The sequence below is a fragment of the Camelus bactrianus genome, chromosome 8, assembly GCF_048773025.1.
Source record: "Camelus bactrianus isolate YW-2024 breed Bactrian camel chromosome 8, ASM4877302v1, whole genome shotgun sequence".
In the NCBI taxonomy this organism is placed as follows: domain Eukaryota; kingdom Metazoa; phylum Chordata; class Mammalia; order Artiodactyla; family Camelidae; genus Camelus; species Camelus bactrianus.
Genome location: NC_133546.1, coordinates 69212778 through 69229247, shown reverse-complemented (window position 1 = coordinate 69229247; position 16470 = coordinate 69212778). Strand labels below are relative to the sequence as shown.

At 40.7% G+C, this 16470-nt stretch overlaps 1 protein-coding gene across 1 annotated transcript; it reads right to left on the bottom strand.

Moving 5' to 3' along the window:
* Positions 1 to 11026: 11026 nt before the first annotated feature.
* COX7A2 (cytochrome c oxidase subunit 7A2) lies at positions 11027 to 16153 on the bottom strand. The gene is made up of 4 exons (XM_010972814.3): positions 15998 to 16153; positions 14747 to 14836; positions 12584 to 12668; positions 11027 to 11205 (listed from the first exon to the last, which is right to left on the bottom strand). Exons 1-4 carry the CDS (start codon positions 16013 to 16015, stop codon positions 11147 to 11149), a joined length of 252 nt encoding a protein of 83 aa, XP_010971116.1. The 5' UTR covers positions 16016 to 16153; the 3' UTR covers positions 11027 to 11146.
* Positions 16154 to 16470: the final 317 nt, after the last annotated feature.

The following is a 16470-nucleotide window of genomic DNA, read 5'->3' as shown; positions in this document are numbered from 1 at the left end:
TACCTGGGGTCCCACACACCCTCTTTTCACGCTCCTGTCTTTATTGGTAGCTTTCTATTACATTAATAAAAGTGAAATAGTATCACAGACTCAAATGCAGATCTTTTTTTCAAAGACAGAGGTGAAAAAAAGAGAGATGTATCCTTTTTTTTTCCCCCAGGGTTTTGCAAACTGTGAACAACTACATCTGTACTCTCTCGGAGACAGGCAGTTATTCAAAGGGAAAATGATAGTCTTGTTGCACTTTGGCCTCCTGCGAGCTCAAGCTCGTTCATGGGTGGCTAAATGCATAACACTGCATGTGATACAAAAAGCATCTGGGAAATGCTTAAACAATTTTCTCCATCCTCCCCCTGTCTGTCTCCTGCCCAGTGCTGGCCTTATCAAACCGAAAGTACATAAAGTTCTCACTCATTGTTTCAGTGAAGAAAATAATCACTTCAGACTCTCACATGGGGTCTGATTTTTCCAAAAAAAAAAAAAAAAAAAAAAAAGTGTGGTTTTATTTATTGAATGGCTTCTTCTCTTGTAATCTAGGTTGTTTTTTTTGTTTTGTCTTGTTTTGTTTTCTGGTAGCAACAGCTTTGGAGCAAAACCACTGACTGCCCCCAAAATAAAAGATTCTGATCCCTGATATTAGGAACACAGAAGGCTGTGTTCATCGCAGGGACGTAATTACAAAGCCAAGTGTTGAGGCTCATGTTTATGTTTTTATGAAGACGTGTTTGAAATGAAGTCTTGTGACCTTACTATTTTGATTATTGTTAAAGAATTGTGAAAATGAAACCGCACTGCCTGGTTTGGCACTTTCCAGCAGGGGTCTTCTGGATCTTCACACTGGAGGTGAGGTGAGGGTCTCGCAAAGCAATGAAGGGCTCTCACAGTGCTGACTGAAATAAAATCACACAATGTGAGAGTTGTGGGTTAAGTTTTATTTGGGGCAAAATGAGGACTATAGCCTGAGAGACAGCATCTCAGATAGCTCTGAGAAACTCTTCCAAAGAGGCAGGGGGAAAACTCAGGGTCATACAGGATTTCAGTGAAGGGGGGGCACATGCAGGCAAGCATACATCTAGGCAAAGGCTGCTGCTAGTCACAAGGAGCAGATGTCACCGTCAATGATTTTCATACTTTTCTAGATGTGAGGAGATGCAAGACTTTGGGTCATAAAATCTTCTCCTGAAAATACCTAACTGTCTGAAGGCCTGTTCAGCCAGTTTTCCGAGAGCACAGAGTGCCTCACTCCTGACCTCCATCCTGAACTCCTCTAAGGGAGTGTTGGAGGTCAGCGGTGGCAGCGGCTCGTGATTGAATCCAAGCAGAGTTAGGTGGTGAGTGCCAACCTGATCCGATCCTTGGAGAGGCAGATGGCAAGTGCCAGTTTTTAGTTGGCAACTGTATGGCCACAGTGTGGGCTCTGTGGTGGACTCAGCCATATTTCTCCTCCTGCTGCCCTATTGCAAGGCCACCATGTGGCTCGAGGTGATCTTGGTGTGTCTAAGCCAACGGGTCTCAAGCCAGCCTGCACAAAAGAATCACTCGGAGAGACTAACCATCTTCTGTCCAGATGTCTGAGCATCACCCTTACACCAATCAAATCTGATCCCCCGCCTGGGCATCTGTATGTCTTTGAAGCTGCCTGGATAATTCTGATGGCCAATGAAGTTTGACATGCATTGGTCTAAGCTGAGCCCCCTTTGTGCAAAGGAAATGCTGGGAACTCAGCTGCCAGCAAAAGACTAAGTTATCACCTAGAACTGGTTATTAAGGAAGACTAACCACCCATTGGGCTGGTCCCCAAATCAGTGGTCCAAGTGGGTGTTTAAATTTGGGTTCAGTGTTGCCGACAGCAGTGAGGAAAATTATTATGAGTAAGCCAGCAAAGGGAGGGAAACTTGATTGGCCGGGGTCAGAGAGCTGGTAAGTGGGGCTGCAGACTCAAACCCAGCCCCACCAGCTTCCCAAGTTTCCACGATGCCCGCTTTCATGTTACACCTGCAGTAAGTCTGGTTCACTGATGTCAGTGGCTCTAAAGTATAAGTCAGACAAAAATACGGTACAGTTTCATTTGAAGGACACTCAAGATGCTATTTATTTCTTGTTCTTACGAACGTTGATGTTAAAGTAGAAGTCCAAAGGGTGAGAAAATTTTGTTATGTTTCTTCTGATGAAAGTACCGGTAATGGTTTTGGGGGGGGGGTTGTTTGTTTGTTTTGTTTTGTTTTTTTAAACCGTATTTATACTCAACAGATTAGTTGAATACTTTTAGAAAAAGAAATGAAACTGTATGATAGCCCTGAGCTAATGATGGTGGGGTTATCACAGAGTGACGAGACCAAAGAACCTTAGAAACCCTGTAACCTGCTCCTTCACTTCACATTTACAAAACCTGGGACTCAGGGCCGTTAAGTCGCTCACACAAGGTCAGGTTCGCATCAGGATATCAGTGGTGCCAGGACTAGAATCCAGGTGCCAAGCACCTGTTTGGTCTTCTTTCTGCTCTTCCTGGGCATGTCATTAATTTTGCAAAACTTGCTGGGACTCATTGCCTCACTGTCTTAAGAATGGGATTGGACTACAGCCGTGGAAGACTGCCACCTATCACAGCATATCTGCATCTGCAATCTTTTTAGGTTAAAGCAAACTAAAACTTGCCCCAAATAGGCAGTGACATAGGCAACTAGACGTTCCTGGGACACCAGCACTTAGCAGTACAGCTGACGGAGCTGCCAATAAGGAGATGAGATGCCTGGTGGCCATGAGTTCCTGCTCCGGAGGGTGAGAAGGGGAGGTATCTCCCCGACTTCCTGCAGGCACTAGAGCAGCACCAGGGCAGTTTGCATGTGTCCTGAGTGCAGATGAAGGGACAGACCCAGCACAGTGGACTCGCATCCTGTAACAGGCAATGTCAGCTTTCTTCCCGAGACCCCCACTAGGAATCCATGAAAACATTGCTGTACCAACTTTAAATGGCTCCACTCCAGGGTGGAGGGTATAGCTCAGTGGTAGAACATATGCTTAGCATGCACAAGGTCCTGGGTTCAATCCCCAGTACCTCCATTAAACAAACAAACAAGCAAACAAACAAACCTAATTATTCCCCCCCCCCAAAAAAATGGCTCCACTCCTTAAAGTGCCCAAAAGTTGGCACTCTACTGCATCAGAAGGGGTCTGCTGTAGGCGACAGAGAACAGAAGCGATGGGGACTCAGACACTCATAAAAGTCAAGAGGTAGGCAGTCCACAGGATGCAGTGGATTTGCTCCATGAAGTCTTCAGATGCCCAGGCTCCTTCCATCTTATTGCTCCACAGATGAGTCCTCTATTTCATGTAGGCTGCTCTTTGATGATTGTGATTCCATCTCATTGGCCAGAACTTAGTCACATGGTCACATCTAGCTGCAAGGGAGGCTTGACAATTATAATTTATTCTGGCCATCCCAGTGCCCATCTAAAACTTGGATGTTCCATAATTATGGAAGAGGGAGAAAAGAGATCGTGGGGGATGACCACCGACAGATAGCAATCCAGTGGTAAATAATCCACTTTCTGTGGACATTGGTGCTAGACACTTGGTAGCTAATATGTAAACTGGCCAAGCCCTTTCCACAGTGTCAAATAGTCCTGGTAACTGATATCAGATTTAACAAGACCATATTCAGAATTTTGATTCACTCCACTCAGTCTGAAGAACTGGCTGCCAAGTACAGAGGACTCTCCCCTGCACTATTGTCTTCAGGAATTCCTTAACTCCTGCTAACTCCTGGCCCTCACACTTAGCATAGTTTTGAGACTGGCTTCACTTGAAAGCAAACCCATCCTGTGAGCTAGACAGCCTATGGAAACAGCAAGTCCCCTGAGAACAATGAGGCCGTGGAGTCATCGTTGATGACATCATTGCACAGACATGTGTTTTCCCCAGAGAGTCATTTACTCTGTTAAAACTTCATTTCATCTTTCCTATCTCAGAGGGCACTGAAAGGATTACATGACATCTTTTTAATAAACATTATGCTGGAACAAAAAAACAGGCAAAACAAATGTGGTTATAAATAGAAAGAGAATATAGGAAAATTTCCAGGGAAATGTAGGCTTTTAAAAATGACTATGACTTAGCTTCTCTTGTGAAAAGATGCCTGTGTTTGTCTTAGAGACAATGGAAAAGTCACAGAAGGATACTCACATTGTCCCAGAAATTACGAAGCCTCCTTCTAGCATCTCAGACCATCTGCATCCGACTTCAGATTCACTGACGTGATTTTGAGTATTCTTTGACGCATCACAGAACCTGAAACGGAAGGGCACATCCCAGGTGTATCTAAAACCTCACAGTTTCGTTCTCTGGCTCTGAGATGGACCGTAGCCGAAGGACATTTATGAAAGTGCCACTGATGACCTACTATAAATTATGTAGGATATTTCAAAAGGGGCAGGAAAAGAGATTAAATGAATCCAAGAGGAGAAACCATTGATAAGGTAGGTATGGAGTAAAAGTCAAAAGAAGGTTCAAGAAAAGAGAATTAAAGGAGGGAGGACAGTTTAAAAAAATGGATCAAATGAGATTTGCAAATGTTAACCACTATATATAAAAACAGATTAAAAACATAAATTTCTTCTTTATAACACAGGGAACTATATTCAATATCTTGTAATAACCTTTAATGAAAAAGAATATGAAAACGAATATACGTATGTATGTGCGTGACTGGGACATTGTGTTGCACACCAGAAATTGACACACTGTAACTGTACTTCAATAAAAATAAATAATTTAATTTAATTTAATTTAATTAAACACTCACTGTACTACTCAGAAATCCCAGTGCTATGTATTTACCCAAGCGAAATGAAAATATATGTCCATCTAAAGGCCTGTATAGGTGGGGGGAAGTGGATGTAGCTCAGTGATAGAGCGCATGCTTAGCATGCCCAAGGTCCTGGGTTCAATCCCAGTGCCTCCATTTGAAAAAAAAGACCTGCATGTGAATGTTTAGAGCAGCATTATTCATAATAGTAACAGTAAAAAACTGAAAACAACTTTAATGTATTACTTAGTTACAAAAGGAAGTATACTCCTGATATTTGTGACATAGATGGATCTCAAACTCTTTATGCCCAGGGAAAAAGTCAGACACAAAGGAGTACACACCACATATTATGACATGTATATGACAGTATAGCCTCACTAGCAAAACTACAGAGACATAATTCAGAACAGGGACTGGCGGTGGGGTATGGGATTGACTGCAGAGGAGCAAATGGAACTTTTAGGGGTGAGAGAAAAATTCTATATCATAATTGTGGTGCAGTATTTGAGATTTTTTGAATGTTAGATCTGAAAAAAATATGTTTTTAGAAAAAGAAGAATTTATTGTATATTTGCCATAAGTCATGTGCTTTGCTGGGATCTGGGAATACAGAGATGAAGGACTTCATCCGTGACTTTAAGGAGCTTATCGTCAGATGGAGTAAACAAAGCCACAACACTGCATAATAAGTGCACTGGTGGAGATGTGTACAGTGGATCAGAGCACACAGTAGGGTGTCTAAATCAGATTTCAAAAGTGTCTTTGTTTTGACTGGGTTTCCTCATTAACGAGATGAGTTCTTCAAAACATCTCTGACTTGAAGGAGTTGTTTTTTTTAAAAAAAAAAAATTGATAAGCTGTAAAACTATAATTTCAATAGAGACAGCCAATCAGAGCAGATACATGGTCAGCTTCATGGGAATCAGAGAGGAGAGAGAGAGAGCAAATAAAAGTTGCCAACCATTAAGAGGCAGGTTTACTGAACAACAAGTGAATCAATTGTTCACCCAGAATAAAGTCTATCGGGGAACCAGTAAAATTGTCTTAAGTAGCCTTTCTTCTTCCTCATCTAGGAAGTAACATGGTACATAGTGGATTTTTTTTAATGGGATTTGGAATAAGTTAGATCTTGATTTGAGATCAGGTTCAAACCTAATTGCTGTGTGTTTGATCTCTCCTAACTGTATTTCCTCAGCTTCTAGTTCTTGCTAATAATAGTAACAACAACTGGCTGGAAGAGAGTGTTCACATGCTAGTTTATGTTTAGACTCTTTGTTAAATCAATACTGTGCTTATCAGACTGTTTCATAATATTATGAAACCAGAAACAAATCCATGCGGACCGTCCGTGTAGCAACATGGCCATGTGCTGTTCGTCCCTGGGGAAGAGATAATTGCTGCTGTCTTTCCCCAGCTCCCTATGTTCCAACAACACTGGTCTTCTCTCTGCAATTCCACTGTGCACAGCAAGTTTTCTTTCCCAGGAATGCTTTTCTCCTGACTTTTAGCACAGCTGGCTCCTTCTTTTCTGGTCTTGTTTCAAACATCACTTCCTCTGAGGCCTTTTCTAGCTTCTACTCCAGCACTTTTCCTAAGAAATCACTGTGGATTCCTTGATAGCAGTTCCCACTGTAGACCACCATTGGGGTACGAGTTTATTTACCATCTATCTCTGCTGAGTAAAATGTAAGCTCCAGAAGGAGCTTGCTGGTCCAGTTCACAGTGGTGTTCTCAGAGCCTGGAACAGTGCCCCACATAAAGTAAGCTTTCAATAAGTAATTGTTGGATGGACGGACAGATGGCTGGATGGGAGGGTGGATGGATGGAGAAGAGCCAGGTCTAGGAGGCTGGTAATGGAAAACTCCCCCTCTGTTCATAGTCGGACCACTTTTCCTTGCCTCCAGGACTCACATCTGCTTTCAGCCTCCATTGTTTCTTGCCTGGATTGTGGCAGTCTGCTGACACCTACCCTGGGTCCCCTCTGGTCTATTTCAACATGACAGCCAATCTAATCCTCTTTAAAAATGGAAGTCTCTCTTCTGCGAGAAACTCTGCAGTGGCTCCCAATACCACTCAGAGGAAAAGCCTGAGTCCTTACAACAGCCTACAAGGCCCTACTTGGTGTGAGCCCTGCTAACCTCTGATTTCTCCTCCTCAGTCAGCAGTAACTCTCCTGCCTTCCTGATCTTGAACATGCCGGGCACATTAGGGCACTTGCTCCAAGCCGTTCCCTCTTCCTATAAAGCCTTTCCCCATGTATCTGCTGGACCAGCTCCCTCACCTCTACAGTGTTTACTTCTATCTGACCTTCCCATTGAAGCCTACCCTCACACCTCATTTACATCTACAGCCAGTCAGCCCCACCCCTATGCCAGCTCTCCCCTTTGGTCTTTTTTTCCCATAGAACTTACTACTTTCTGACATACTGTGCAATTTTTAAAATTTTATTGACTGTCTCCGTTGCCATCCCTCACTATAATGTAAACTCTGTGAGGTCAGGAATCTGCATATTTTGTTCCCCATTGATTCCCGGGCACCCACAACAGTGTCTGGCACACACTAGGCGCTCAACATCTGTTAACTTGAATTATCGATTTTGATGTATACGTAGAAGTCCTGGTAGTGGGTCACGAGATGTCGCTTTCTGCACAGATGCATCCTGGACACAGGATGGGGAAGTCTCCAACTAGATGCCTGTGAAATTGCCAGCTTTGGGGAACTTGTGCTCAACTATTTCACATGGCAGGAAGGGTTCTGCAAACCCTGAGCCAAACAGGCTACAGCAGCATTGTAATTCTTGGTTTTTATCATTCTTGTATTCTCCATATTTATTTGAGTTCATGCTGACTTGAAACATTCCTGCCTGCTGTGAGAAACCAGTAATTGGCTGCCATGTATGAAACACCAAACTACTGTTTAGAGTAGCTGGTAGATTTGGGGCCCTATTAGATGGGATGATAGATGGGAAACGCAGGAAATCCTGCTTTGGTTGGTTCCTGGTTGAGAAACCTACCTGAACTAACTTAAGCAAAAAGATTAAGTTATTGGCCAATGGAATACACCCAAGCCTAAGGACAGGCATGGCTGTGGGAGTCAGAAACAACCCGAACCAGGAACCAAACTGCTTCTAGGTCCTGTCTCCTCCAGTGTGGACTTCACTCTTTTAAAAAACAAACTGGCTGGGGGAGAGACTGAGTTGCCAATTCAATACTCAGACTCCCTTTCTTATTAAAGAGGTCCAGTTTTGCTTGGCAACATACCTAGCTAAGGCATTTTGTGGCCTCCTTGAATCCAGGCACGATCAAAAGTCTGGCCAAAGAGAGATAAGTTGAAGTCTCAGTGCGGGGCTTCGGAAGTTTTTTACACAGAGTTTGCCTATTCAGCATGTGCCTTCACCAGTCCTTCTTCCTGCAGGAAAACAAACAAAATTGCTCGAGTTACAACTGCCATCTTACAAAGAAAATGAAAGCCATCATTAAGGATAGCAGAGCCAAAAGAAGGCACCAAGGACATGCATGGAAGTGTGAACCAGCCCTACCAGCCCTGACCAGCTCATAACCCCTACGCTGTGTCAAGTTGACAGGAATATGAGTTGAAAAGATCGAGCTCCTTCTCTTGGAGAGCCAGCAATAGAAGCCCCTAGATTTCTTGCCCATTTGGTGTGTGTCAGAAATCATTTTTGTGCGTGCTTTACATGCATTAGAATAACTTGGCATTATCCCATTTATACAGATGAGGACACGAGTGTAGCAAGGTTACTAACGGTCATCTAATCCAACGCTTGAGGCTGGGTCCTCTGACTCCATCGTCTGTGATTAACTACAGTGCTATCCAGGCTTCCAGTCTTATCAATGATTATAATTCAAACTCGGAATCAGATTCAGAGGCATGAAACGCCCGATGAAGACGAGTGCAGGGACCACTGGGAGCAAAGGGAAGAATGTCAGAGGTTCCGGCAGAACCTGGGGAGCTTCACCACATTCCCGGTCAAGAACGAGTGCGCACGCGCACCACGCAGCAGCCGAGCGCTGCGGCCGGTGATGAGCGCTGAGGCTGGGTCTCGGCTATCGAACGGGAGAGACAGGTGGTAAATACTTAGTAGACTGCAGGTTATAGAGAGATCCATGTGGGGCTGAACACTGGACTGGAAACCGTGCTGACTGCTTCCTCAAGAAGCCTGCCTGTGAAGGGGATGGAGTCGGCAGGGTATTCATAGTTGCATATGTTGCTGCTAGCAATGTACTATCCCAGCCAATGTTTAATCAGATACCTGGTAAGAGGAAGTATACCAGAAAGACCATGAATTTTTAAGAATCAGGTAAAACTGGATTTGAAATCTTGGGCTGCCGTTTATTTGAAGCTTTGGGTAAACGGCATGCCTCTCTGAGCTGTAGTTTTTTTTGGTGTGATTTCACCTACAACAGCTAGCCTACAAACACAGTTCTGAGCATAGGACTAATTACAACAAAATTTCACCTAAATGTAACTCCTCTGCATTAGTGTTAGTGGGATAACATCATCATGGAATTTCTTCTACTTAGTAGCAGACATTATTTTCAAAAGGATAACGTATAAAGATAAAAGGAGGTTGGAATGACAGTTGTTTTGTTTCCTGAAGGCCACATTTCAATACTTCTAACCAACTTTGTTCTACGGGCATTTGGTTAGCTTTCGAAATCTATCAATAATAGTAATATTTCTTACTAAATATGCTAAGTATAGCAGATTATTTCATGAAATTCTAACCGGCAACCCCTCTTCTGAGATCCTGCCCTTCGTACCCCTCCCCACCTCCACCCCTGCTTACAAAGCAAAAGTTAAGGGTGAAGAGCAAAAATGTAATCTTAGCATTTTACAGTATTTTAAAGCATCTTAAGCATTTAGCCTACTTCTACTTTATCCAATCTTGCCATGTTAACATAGCTCAAACAGAATTTTGGCATTAAAAACGTTTTATAAATTGTCTCACTAGGTTACACCACAAATAGTGAAGTACCCCTCACAATATCAAGAGATAGAAGTTGCAGAGGGTAGCGAGCTGTTCTTCCTTGTTACTGCACAACAGTATCCTTTGTACCATGTCATCAAGGCATTTCAAGTCACATTTATGAAGTTCTCCTTTGTACAATGCCAACAAATAGAGCTGGTTTCAAAATATCATCAGTAGTTGCTTTTTAGCTCTGAACACAAAATTGGACCAATTCCAGACCAACTTAAGCACTTCCTCAGCATTTGGAAATGTCTAGTGTTATTCATTCCACTCCCTTCAAAAGCCATGTTCTCTGCTAATTTAGCAGTAAGAGTCTGTAAGAGGTTAGGCAGATTCCTGCATCTGGTGGCAGGTGAGACGTATGGCTACCAGGATCCTTTCTAATGTTCAAGATTCAAGGCTGAAACATCTTTTATTAGGTATCTTTTGAGATGGATTTGTACCATAAGCCTCAATGTTTTAAAAGCAAAAGACTTAGTTGACCTATTTCAGATTTGACTCTATTTTTCTAAATCTATTAATTTTCTCGATTTTATCCAGAAATTAAAGTTTAGAAAACCCTTACTCATAGATTTCTTCTAGATCTGACACACCAAGACTCTAGTCTTCACGTAGTAGTGTTACAAATGCACAGCTTACAGAGATGACAAAGTCTGATTCCTCACGCTCCCCCAGGTTAACTTTCACAAATGAACTAAGTATTTTAAGGAAAAGTACACTTTACGTTATGGATTAAAGTAACATAATAGAAGCCCATTGTGAGTGTGAGCAGAAGAACAAATACTGAATTATTTCACAGCTACTCTCTTAAAGCCTCCTGTAAACTGTGGAATACATCCAATATTTTAAACATAAACACACACAGCTAAAGAGAGGAGGAAAAAAAGACCCTTGAATCCCATGAGTCAAAAATAAACGGACTCCACTAATCCCAGGTCCTAGCACATCCCTGCATACAGTACAGCAGGGAAGGCGGGGCAGGCGAGATTCAAAGAAGTACGCTTTCCAAGTGCCAAGCTCAATTAAAGCTGAAGACCATCCACTATATAATACTAAGCTGCTAAAAGTAAAATTGCACTATAACAGTATCACAATGATATTTTATACAATCTAATGACAAAGGAATTTTTTTTTTTTTTTTTTTTGCTCCTTACCTAAGGTTTACAAGGCTGATCGAGAGCTGGTGTTAATTGGTATAACGTATCCTAAAGTGAAAAACTAAGACCAAGCATGGTAAAGACTGCTTTATTGGTGGCAGTTAGTACAAGTCAATAAATATTGATCCCCAAAGAAGAACTCAGTTATTGTCAGATTACTGGTCCACAGATCGCTGAGAGGATAAACTGAAGTCAATCCTGCTTCTTGGGGAATGAAGCCACAGCCAGCTCATATATGGCGTATGCTGTTCCTGAAAAAGGAGAAACAGAGAAAGAACTTGTAAGAAATCCTGAGATGTAAATGTATACACCTAACATTCCAGCTAAAAAGTTGTAATATAAAGGCAAGGTTGGCATTTAGACTACTTTTATGGGAACATAAAAAGTATTCTGATAGGTGCTGGCAAAATTTTAAATACAAATAAAATACGTTTAATTTAGTTTTAGTATTAGTTAACTTCTACAGAACCTGTTAGATGCAGCAAAATAACTTATCTGTCAACTTAATAACTGGTAAAACATTTTTAAAGATTAAGAACCTATAACCTAAGATTGCCTGAAAAATGCTAAGAATGATTCAAAAGCCCAAAAAAGAGGTCAAAAATATGCATGCCTTCTCTGAAGTATATTATCAATGTAAAACCAAGGAAGAGTGACATATAATTTTAAAATAAATTTAAAGTAGGAACTTCTAATAACTAGAAATTTATTTTTAAAACTAATTACCAAAATGTCTAAGGAACAGTCATGTTGGCCAAAAATAATTTAGGACTTTATCTTAAGGAAGCCCAAATGTCACAACCAGGTTGCTGTCCATAAACGCCCTTCCCTGTACTCAAGTAAGCCAAAGAAGGCGCCCTGGTATAAGCAGGGGACTCTGTGACTGGGACTCAGATCTCAGCTCTTCCACAAACAAGCAGCATTACCTTGGGTAAATGACATAATTTATTCATCTTTAATGTGAGGATACATTACAGACGTAATACAAGGGTTACAGAAATCCATGTATGTGGCATTCCTATCAATAGGACGAGCGTCCGGTAATCACTCTAACATCGTTTTCCTTTCTCCCCTGGCGGGCAATCATCCCAGTTCCTAGCTGCCCCCAGCACCCCAATCTGTGATAGCCCACTGTTAACACTGAATAACGGGCCTGCCCAAACCACAGGGAAATATCAAAGCACTTTACACACAATCAGAGTAAGCTCTGTGCTGTACAAGGTTCCGTTTCTGTCTCAAACATGTACATACAGAGTTTAGATAAGAAATGTGCTTTTATTATGCATCACAGTCATAATGTTTAAGAGACCCTGTTACAGGAGATGGGGCAGAGCGCTATCTTTGGCTCCTCCCAAGGCCAGCAGGGCCACCGGTGGCCCACTCCAAAAGCCACTTCTCTCATGAGATAATTATCAAACTTTATTGGTTTTTTTTTTAAAAAAAATTAAAATGTTCTTCTACAATATGTATCCAACACCTTCTTGAGTTGTTCATTATATGTGAGGCAGTAAGACCTCAGATTCTGGGAACAGACTGCCTGTGTTAAAATACTGGCATGGTGAAAGCAATGATGTTGTTAGTTACCCCTGCTATGACTTTACACTAAAGCAAGCATTCCAAACATCTTACCACCAACTGTGAGAACCATGGTGGCTCTATACAGGAGGGCATCAGCCATCCCACCCTTTAGATGCACTGGAATTCCATTATCCTCCTAGGTAAAAAAAAAAAATAGGAATAATTAATACATGTGACATTTGTTTCCAGCTAAGTTAAAAAAAATTAATTCATTCTTATAAAATGAAGTGGCTCCTTAACCTCCTGGAATTGAAGTCTGTTAAATATCAAAATTTAAAAGGACTATAATTTTCCTGATTCTTTCTCTACAGCTACTTTTAAAATAAGAACTCCTAAAAATTGACATTCTTTCTTTTAAAGTTAATTTGAGATCCAAAAGAGATCCTTTCAAAGGAACATATATAAACATTAAGGTTGTGAAAATATAGTTACTGAGTTCATCAACTTTATTAAAAAAGCAATAATTATTCCACTTTAGATTTAGTTGTACGGAAGTTTTTTACCCCTTAAAAAAAAGGGAGAGGGTTTTGGTTCATAACCATAAGTTATATCTTTAACTCCTAATCCAGTACCTGGCATATAGTAGATATTTAATATATCTGTTAAATTAAGTATTTTCTCTTTATGTAGTATATATGGTACAACTTTTTTTTTTACCACTTAAAATTTTACTTATGAAAAATCAGAGATCACAATAAAACAAAACATCACTGATAACCTAACTACTTACAAAGGTAAACTGCTCTGTCCCATTAAGTCTTTCCTCATTAGAAAACCACTATTAACACCAAGTACACACCTTTAATTTTTTAATGCTTATATTGTCATATCTTCTAATCCATACACATACTTGTTTAATACACAAAATGAGATTGTGTTATACAATGGTCTATCACACACTATTTTTCACTCAATAATATCTTAAAAACCATTGTTAGTCCATTTAAACCTATTTTGTTCCTTTTAATGGCTACATAGAATTCCACTATGCCACCCCCCAAAAAATCATAATTCAATTAGTCAGTCCTCTGTTAATGGGTATTTAGGTTGTTAGGGTTTGGGGTATTAAAATCCTGTAATGAATAATAGCCTATTTCCTATTTTTAAATACTTATGCTACTATTCTGCAGAAAGACTCTTAAAGTGGGAGTCCTAGATGACAGGGCACGTGGTTTGTTTCTAATGATACTTTCAAATATCCTCTAAAATTTCTGTACCAATTATACTACTACCTAGCATATATCAAAGCACTATATAGGAATGCACATATTTCCCGCACCTGGCTAACATAACCTATTTTAAATCTTCCTAAAATTCAGACAAACAGGGAAAAAGAGAGCAGCTTGTCACTTTAATTTGCATTTCTTATTTATTTGTAGGAGCTCTTTCTATATTAAGGACATTAAGTTTTTGCTAACAGTAAAAATGTTGCTAATTTTAAAAATTTGCTCTCAAATTGTCAATTGTGTTTTGTAACCATAAATACATTTACAATTTTCATGTCATCAAATCTTGCAACTTTTCTCCTTTATAGCTTCTACGCTTTGTAAAGACTTCCTTAGGATGACCCCAAAGATTAACGTGACTGTGGTAAACATTCATAGATATATTAAATGTCTCACTGTACACTTTAAAAAAAGTCAGGTACAACCTAAATGTATACAATTTTTACTTGTCAATCATTCCTCAATAAAACTGGAAAGATTTTTCCTGTATTTTAATATTTTTTGAGGGAGAAGTATTTATATCTGTAATTAATCTTTTAATATGCAATATAGAAGGGATGTAACTTTAATCTCTTCAAAATAGCCAATTTTTCCAATACTAATTTATTATATCCTTTCCCAACTGACAGGAAATAGTACGTTTGACATATATCAAGTTTCTACACATATTTGTCCTGTTCCTAGGCCCTTCCTACAGTCTATTTGTCAATTCCAGTACAATTACCCCAAAGAGTGCTAACCTAATATGACTCTCCCAAAAGAAAGTGCCTTTGGCCTATACCCTTACCTCCTCTTTTCTTCTGCTTTCCCAAAGGCCTGCTGGCTATAGCAAATGCTCAGTTAGCTATCAATAGACAGCTTCTCATTATTCTTTTGCTAATACAACAGGATTGCTAAGGATCAGACATCTCCAGATTTACTCCCTATCTCCAACTTTTGGTACTCTTAACTATAACAAGTAACAATCTCCCATAAAATATTTCAGTACCTGAAACAGCTTTTGTTTCTCTGAAACTTTATTTTCAAACTGCCTGCGGGAAGCAGTACTTATGGTCCTCCGAGCAATTTGACGAAGAGCCTGAAATAAAAAATCCATATATATTAAGCAGACTTAAGGCCTAAAGAAACCTTCAAAATTCAACCATTTCCAATCTTTAATATTACAGAAAAGGGAAGTTGAGAGTTAAAACATATCTAATTTGTCAATAACAAAGTCATAGATAAGCACTGAGGTTTTCTTATTTGTTGCCCTGCCACTGTTTCTTTATATTACATTCTGAAGTCCCCAAAGACCACATTTAAGAAGCAATTCATGCAAATTATGAGGGGAAAAAAAAAATTCATGATCTTTACCTGAATTTAAGCAGTAGCATTATATAAGGAAAATATATTGGTATGTAGATACTACAAAAATAAAGACAGGTTACAAAATACACTAAGCTCAGAATTTTCTTTTATTTAATACTCTACCATATTATTAAAAATCTATTATTTGATATCAAAATAAACAGGCATGATTTCTAGTTAAGTGCTTCCCTCATTACATTTTTTCTAAAAATCAATAGTAGGGTATAAATCTTTAAACAAAGAAACTTGCATTACATATTCAGTTGAATTAAATCAACAAATGTGCATTCCATTGTCAAATGACATTGCGAAGATAAGTAAAAACTCATTGTAAAATTACCAAAGAAAACGACCACTGTTACATTTTCCTTCTTTTCAAAATTTTGGGAAAATATTTCACATGCTCTCAAAGTCGGTGGAGGGGTAAAGGACACTGCAGAACTGCCTGACGGAAACAACACGACCATTCGGCCATGAATGCTCCTAAAGTCCCAGCCAAAATTGAATGACTTGTTTTTTAAACAGCCTTCTGACGCTCACAAAGCTCAGAACCACTGAAATTTAAACCCTTCAGTGTCTGATGCTTCCGGGTATCAGAAACTTCCCACCTGGGCCCACAAGGTCAGGAATGAGAACTAAGAACCCACGCTTGTCTAACGCACAATCCTCTGGTCACCTCGCCAGCTTCGCCATTCCCTACATCTTCCCAGCACAGCTTGGGGCCAGAGTGATGCATGGAAGGGAAAATAAGGTCAAGCAAAAAGGACATGGACCAAGGTGACTTCAGAAGCCGCCTCCCCCCTTCCTCCTTCCCTCCCAGGAGAGGCCCTTTTAGCCTCCCCTCCCAGCCCTCCCTCCCCACATCATAAATGCCTAGAGAAAAGATCCTCACCAGCAGATTCCGCACCATCTTGCCTCAGTCGCTGCTCACCAACCGTGACAACTGACTACCAGGAACGAAAATCCACACGCCGGAACCGGAACTACTTTCTGGTTTTGCGCAAGTGTCTGGGAACATAACTATTTCCGGGCAGAGGAGGAGCTTGCCCTCCTAACCATAGAGAGCGAGAGAAAAGCGAGAATGGCCGGGCAGTTGTGGCCGCTCTAGGCGGCGGGCCGTCTCTATGCCTCGATCTCGTTCTTCAGCAGCCGGTGGCGTGCAGGCGGCCGGCCCCGGGAGCGGAGGCTGCGGAGAAGCGAACTGCTTTTGCGACCTGCGAGGCGGGGACTGTGGCGTTGCGTACTCTTCTAACTAGCTTAGATAAAGGCTAAAATTAATGTGAGACCAGACCAGCATAGAAAATCAGCGTGTGTATTTTGAACGAGAAAGGCGTACAGCTCTCAGCAACCCTTGAGCTATTGTTT

What these genes read in the sequence shown, in the direction of transcription:
- COX7A2 (XM_010972814.3), bottom strand. An exon ending in AGAAACAAAAGCTGTTTCAG is followed by an intron (nt 12,669 to 14,746) that starts GTACTGAAATAT and finishes TTTTTTACCTAG; the next exon opens with GAGGATAATGGAATTCCAGT. An exon ending in CATGGTTCTCACAGTTGGTG is followed by an intron (nt 11,206 to 12,583) that starts GTAAGATGTTTG and finishes CTCCTTTTTCAG; the next exon opens with GAACAGCATACGCCATATAT.